At 40.4% G+C, this 7,353-nt stretch overlaps 1 protein-coding gene across 1 annotated transcript in view; it reads left to right on the forward strand.

The window, feature by feature from the left end:
• EGF (epidermal growth factor) overlaps positions 1 to 1,474 on the forward strand; it is a 62,900-nt gene extending 61,426 nt beyond the window's left edge. Inside the window, exon 20 of the mRNA XM_081091449.1 lies at positions 435 to 1,474. Within this exon, the coding sequence (XP_080947575.1) occupies positions 435 to 685 (251 nt within the window). The 3' untranslated portion in view covers positions 686 to 1,474. The remainder of the gene's footprint in view (positions 1 to 434) is intronic.
• Positions 1,475 to 7,353: the final 5,879 nt, after the last annotated feature.

Raw genomic sequence — 7,353 nt, forward strand, 5'->3', positions numbered from 1 at the left:
GGAAAACCTATTAAAAACACAGGCTGTGCCAGTGGCGGACCCACAGAACCATATTCATTGACCTCAGCCAACATCAGCGGGTGCAGGCCCAGTAGGAAGCACCACGAGAGGGTCAGAGCACCATGCGAGGGGATAGGAATGCAAGTGCATTCACAGTCTGAGCTCCAGCCTCAAGTCACTTATGGTCCAGACGGGGAGAGAGGAAATACACAGGGAAAGTGAAAGAGCAATGTCAGGTAGCATAGTCCTTTGAATCATCTCAACCAACCAAAAGTATTTTCATTTTTAAAGCATTGGGTCTTCAATGGTTCAGGAATGGGCTCATTTTGTGCCACATTTCAGGTCTATTCTCCAGCCAGTGCTATTAAGATATCTCTTGCTGGAGATTGTGCATGATGTGAATTCTAAAATTTCTTTCTTTTTTTATTGTATAGGGTCAGTGCAACCGATATTGTGGAGGAAGGAGCCCCAGATGTGTGTGGGCACAGGGTACGGAGGCTGCGTTCCACCACCCAGTGATAATGGCTCTGGCCCCCAGAGGATGGAGGGTAGCTTTCCTCTCCCCTCCTCTGGGGCACAGCCCAAGGCTGTGGGGGTGGAGAAGCCCCATTCTCTCTGGTCGGCTAACCCATCCTGGCAACAAAGGGCCCCGGACCCACCACAGCAAGTGGAGCTGACTCAGTGAAAACTGGAAGTTGAAGAAGAACACACTGTATGTGTGGATGGTAATACTTCGTTTCAAAAGAAGAGGGAAAGAAAATACACATCTGACTCCTCAATCTCTACAACTAATCACCTGCTCCGCATCCCGGAAACAAATATGAATTGTGTTTTTGCTTCTTCCTTCAAGTAGTCCTGCTCCGGATTTTCACATCAGAGTAACTGGAAGAACCACTAGATAATTCATTAGAAACCAAATGGGGACAGTGTTGCTTTATAAATTGTGTGGTCTTCAATAATCAATACAGATACATTCTTTTTCCCCTGCAGCCCCAGAAGAAATCTGGGGTTGAAGCAGGCAATCACACAGGTTTGGCCAGTTATAATGTAATTGGACAGAACATTTAGCGCAATATCATGAAATGGTTAGAATATTAAAATTACTGTTATGATACATTGCAGGCATTTAATTTATCACTATTTAACTTACCCATGCTGGTAATTTTGAGAACGAATTATGATAAATTAATGAAAGATGTGCTCATTTAGAATCTGATTTCCTCAGAATTAGATGACTTATTTTTCTATCTAAAAATCTTTAAATGAAAATGTTACCCAACTGACCTCAGCGTTTCTTAGGCATTGCTCTCCTCTCCCCCTCAGAAGTGTTTTCTAATGAAAATGATAAATTTGCCCTTTGTGTTTGCACATAATTTTACTTATTTTCAAATGTGAGATTGTAGGCAAATTGCCAGATTTATTTTCATTATGAACAGCAATTGATTTCTTCTAATTATTTAAATAAAATCACTGTAAAACATAAACACTGTATTGTATACCTGGTTAAATAAGTTACAGTCTGTGGGCATGTTAGAGTTGAATCAAAGTGATTCGCTAAGCTTGCTATTGTTACTCCTTTAGAAAAACGAAAATTTCTTTAACTTTATAAAGTAAATTTTCACAAGGTGTTCTAAATAAGTACCATTCTTGCAGTCCAGGCATCGTTAGTACAATTGACACAACCTAACACAGGAACTGGATGTTGTTCAGGGCTTTGGATTGTTTAGTTCCTACATTAACTAGTCTTTGTTCTTCTTTGTTTGTTTCTTTGTTTGTTTCTTTTTTTTCCCTTCAATTCCTTGGACTTTGGTTGTACAAGAAGTCAGCATAAAAATGAATTTATGTACATCTTTTCAAGTGGATAGCCCTTAGAAACTTTGCTAAAGATTGGTGGTGGGGAGGATAACTTATGTTAGCTACATATTCAGTATGACCCTTTCCCCACTTAATTTAGATTTTTCTCTATTCAGTTTTGCTTTAGTTGGTAGTTTGGATGAGAAAACCTGTCTTATTTCTGAGTGAACTGACCTCAGAAGAACAATAGTCATAATTTCCCCAGTTATGGGAAAATTATATTCCTAAGTGTGAATATTTTTTCTTTCAAAAATGAGCATTTTTGGAGCTTTAAGGGTTTAGATTACTTTTTTTTTTTAAATTTTAGCACCTCATTCTTTTGGGATTTCAAAGATAACTAAAGAGATGATTTATGACCACAATCGCTCATAACATAGTGTTATATTTGAACCAGAAAATCCCTGTTTCTTTTGAGCTTTTCAATGAATGTGATACTTCATGAACTGGGATCCTGGCAAATCCTTGACCAGGTTCGAACCCCAGCTCCATCCCAGATCAGAGTAAGCAAACGGCTTTCTATTCTTTAGTCAATAAATCACCATGGAGTTGTAGCTTCCTTCTTGTGTTTAAAGAAATATCCTCCTTTTACCATGTAGTTTTGGAAAGAACATTTTCATCTAAGATATTTGATTTGCATTTTTTCCAGACTGAATAGCCTTAGATCCTGTCATTCATAATCTCATGGTGCATAATGCCTGATAGTGATTCTATTTGACTAAATGTCACCCACCACACTTACAATGAGCATTTTGACCACCTTTCCACCACCTCATGAAGGCTTAGTACACCTCATTCAGTTGATACCTTATGGTTTTAGTTCCTCCTATTAGCCTTGATTTCCACTGATATCCTTTTCCTATGAATAAAGGATAATTGTGTGATAATTGAAAATATGTTAAAAGCATTAAATAATTTCTTCAAAAAACACCCCGAACCCAAATCAAACAAAGAAACTGGGAGAAAGGGAAAATATCTGGTCAACTTAAGTATGTGTGACCGTTAAGGTTGCATTTTTGTTTTGTTTTGCTTTTTCTTTCTTCTTTATTGAAATCCTCAGGTGAGAAAGGCTTCTTGGCGTTGTTTTCATCCTGTGCTCCTTAGCTCCGGGCTCGCCCGAAGCAGAGCACTTTTCTGTTTAGAAGCTGGCAAGGGTTTCTGCCACTAGTGGTCATAGGCTAGGAACAGCACAGCTCAGTAGGAAAATCTGATAATGATTAACATAAGATTAAATATGCATCACATGTCTGAAACAGACTTGAGAAAGCATAGAAATTTCTAAATAGGAAAATTTCCTAGTTGGTGGTCATCCCTCCCCCCCCCCCCACACCCACACACACACACTGAATACTTGTCCCTTCTGATGTGGTCCAATTCTCATCTCTGGTAGACCAGAAGCGAAGTTCAGATGTGTCCCACTCAACAGGGAAGACTTCAGCAAGCTTTCTAAACTAAGAACTATAAATCCCAGGTTAATACCTAAATTATTTGGATTCTTTTTTTCATTTATATCATTCATCTGCAAAAATAATGGAACCATAGTAAAACTGTTATTATTCTAAATCTTTAGGAAATCATTTTGGACAGTGAGTCAAGTGGTTGCACCGTGGTTTCTTTAGCTCTGAAATGATGCATCATTTCAGAGCTAAAGTGGTTGCACTGTGCCTCGGTTGGTTGGAGCATTGTCCCTGTACACAGAAAGTTTGCAGGTTTGATTCCTGGTCAGGGCACATATCTGGGTTGTGGTTTGATTCCAGGTCAGGGTACATACTGGAGGCAACTGATCAATGCCTCTCTCTTCTCTCTCTCTCTCTCTCTCTCTCTCTCTCTCTCTCTCTCTCTCTTTCTCTCTCTCTCTGTTTTTCTTTCTCTTCCTCCCTCTCTAAAATCAACCTTATATATTAAAAGCCTAATATGCTAAGTATCCAGTCATTTGGTCATCCATTCAGCCAATCAAAGCATAATATGCTAATGATATACTAACACCGCTCAACTGCTTGCTATGATGTGCACTGACCAACAGGGGACAGACTCTTCAACTGGTAGGTTAGCTTGCTGATGGGGTCCAGCCGATCAGGACTGAGTGAGATGGGCTGGACATGCCCTGGAGTCCTCCCACGGTCCCTTCCCATCTAGCCAACCTCTCACGTCCCTCCCAGCCCCAATCGTGCACCAGTGGGGTCCCTCGGTTTGGCCTGAGCCCTCTCGCAATCCGGGACCCCTCGGGGGATGTTGGAGAGCTGATTTCGGCCCGATCCCACAGGCCAGGCGAAGAAACCCCACTGGTGCATGAATTCATGCACGGGGCCTCTAGTATATATATAATGAGGTATTCTTTGTGTGAAGCAGGCACCAATACAAAACTAAGGTGTTATTTCTACCACTGAGGTATGAGACACTCAAGGCCAACTTCTTTAAATTCCAAATATTATTTTATCAATTTAAGACCACCCTCTTTCTCTACCATTGCATAAAATATGTTGAGCATCCTATATAATAAAAAGCTAATATGTAAATGGTCAATCACGACCTCACGCCATCATGCCCTAACGGCTCAGACACTCAACACTGGGGAGAGAGGGGTGGGGACCAGCAAGGCACAAATGAGCTCGCGAGAGAGGAATGGGGACCAGCCAGGCACAAATGAGCTTGCGAGAGAGGAATGGGGACCAGCCAGGTTGCAGCCAGGGAGAGGGACAAGCCACCTGCCCCACGGTCCTGGTTGCCAGTGGCTGCACCTGCACCTGCAGCCCAGGAGAGGAACAAGCCGCACGCTCTATGGTCTCAGGTGCCAGCGGCTGGGGCTGTGGCCTGGCAGAGGGACAAGCCACTTGCCCACAGTCCCCTGCAGCTGTGGCCAGCCCGGGTGAAGCTGTCCCGGTTCCTGGGTGCCTGTGGCCAGCCAGAGGGAGAGAATCCTAGGTCCCGGGTGCAGGGCGAGGCAGAGGTGGTTAGGGGCGAACAGGCCATCAGGGGAGCAGTTAGGGGTGATCAGGCCAGTAGGGGAGCAGTTAGGGGCAATCAGGCAGGCAGGCAGAGGTGGTTAGGGGCGATCAGGCAGGCAGGCAGAGGGGGTAGGGGTGATCAGGCAGGCAGGCAGGCAGGCGAGCAGTTAGGAGCCAGAGGTCCCAGTTTGCAAGAGGCAGTCAGACATCCCCCGAGGGGTCTCAGATTGGAGAGGGTGCAGGCTAGACTGAGGGACCACACCTCCTCTCCCCAGCATGAATTTTGTGCACCCGGCCTCTAGTAATTACATATTTTCTTGATAACATAAGAACGTCAATACACATCAACCATAATAGCATGTTATCATTTTGTGATGATCAGAACTCCTTCAGTTGATATTAAAGGTCCTTACACCTTGAATCTGAACACTTTAACCTATTATTTTCATTACTTTTCTGGTGGACAGTCAAGCTGTTAGCTCTCATCCCTCTGTCAATTACCTTTCATAGAAGCTTGTCTTTGCCTTCCTTGTTGCTTCTGTTTTGTAAACTTAGTGTTTAGATAACCAAGCATATTAGCATTGTAAGTAAAATGAAAGTAAATGCATATTGAAGGAGAGCTTAAAAACATTTCCTGAGTAAACTACATAGGTTTTAGGCCTTAAACTTTTGGCATGTAGCCTCTTTATTTTTTATTTTTTCCTTATGGCTCTTAGCTCTATTCTGGAGGGATTCTAGCATAAGGTAGTGGTTATAAGAAGATGGTCTTTGAAGTCAACAGAACTAGATTTCAATCCCATTGCATCACTTACTAGTTTTGTAACTTTATTCAAACTAATTAATCTCTCTAAGCGTCAGTTTCCTCACCTGTAAAATGGGTAGAATAACACGAATGTTGTCATAGGATAGTTGTGATTTTTCAATGAAATGATGCACACAGAGTACTTAGCATAATGCTTCTCATAAAATCAAATGGTATTATTGTTATTACTTCACTCCATCTAGTGATCACTGTTTTACTAGTATTAGCTCTTAGTGGTTCTCAATCTTCTGGCCCTTTAAATACAGTTCCTCATGTTGTGACCCAACCATAAAAATTTTTCCTTGCTACTTCATAACTGTAATGTTGCTACTGTTATGAATGTAAATATCTGATATGCAGGATGGTCTTAGGTGACCCCTGTGAAAGGGTCGTTCGACCGCCAAAGGGGTCGCGACCCACAGGTTGAGAACCACTCGCTTACACTATGATGAGTGTTTTGTGCTGCATCTAATCCAGGTAAGCGGCACATGAAGATGGGCAAAGAGTAGAGCCCCAAACCCATGGATCAGAATTTTAAAAGACAACACTATGCATAAATATCAAGAAAGATTAAATATTTAATTTGATTTTTTACATTAAAATGACAATAACAGACATCTGCTTGGGACATGTGGATATGAAAATTAATGAGAACATTAATTAATGTCTATATTAGTATTACACAACACTGTGCAGTTTGTCCATGTCTACCTGGGGCTAAAAAAAAGTATTTTTTGTTTTTATCTATTTTTAATAAGGCAGGATGCTTATTATAAGCAAAGAGGTCCTTGAGAAGCCATTATAAAGCTTCTACTGAGAATCACAGTTCATTTTCATAATTCAAACAGTAATTAAACATCCCATAAGTTACCACAATAACCCCTTTGTCTATATATTCTAGTGAGATAATTCCGTAACATTTGTCGGTAGCTGCTAAGCCAAATAGAGACACTGTGGAATTTTGACATTAATTTTAAATACTTATTAATTTGTTAGAGCTGGAGACAATAGCACAAGAGACACAGGCAGTGGCTTCTAATGATAGGTAAGAAAATATATAATTAGAGTCCTAGAACCACTTGATTTCTGTCAACAGCAACTTTCCAAAATTTTTATCATCGGCTTTCAATAGTATTTCCACTGTTGCCTCAATGGTGAGGAAACCACCTAAGAACTATGGTAATGACTGGGCTGCACCGGAGCTTTTAAACCTTTATACCCACATCTCATTTAAGCCTACTTAGTTCTGTAGGTGTGGGTATATATGCTAGCTTATATTGAGGTCAAAAAATCTTTGTATCTGTAGAATTTAAATATTTTTCTCCAGAGTGCTAGCTTACATTGCATTGTTCCCTATTGTTTATAAAGGATTTTTGTATTTGTTATCTTATTTGACCTCATTAATTCTAACATACAAACCATGAAAGTGAGTGGGGTAGCTATTCTTCCCATTTTACTTACTCTGAAAGATTATGCCCAAAGCTGAAGGAGAGTGAAGATAAATAATAAAATACATTACTAGAGATAAAAAATTACTTCATAATGATAAAATGTTCACTTCGATAGAAATATATTAAAATTCTAAAATTATATAAACTTAATACCTAGCCCCAAATAGATAAAGCAAAAAATTTACAACTTACAAGAAGTATTGAAGAAAACACTATAATGCAGGAAATTATACCATACTCCTCTTGGTAACTAGTAAACTTAGGAGACAGAAAATTAGGATATAGAAGACTTAAAAGTGGAATT

Source organism: Myotis nattereri (assembly GCF_964212035.1).
Source record: "Myotis nattereri genome assembly, chromosome: 1".
In the NCBI taxonomy this organism is placed as follows: Eukaryota; Metazoa; Chordata; class Mammalia; order Chiroptera; family Vespertilionidae; genus Myotis; species Myotis nattereri.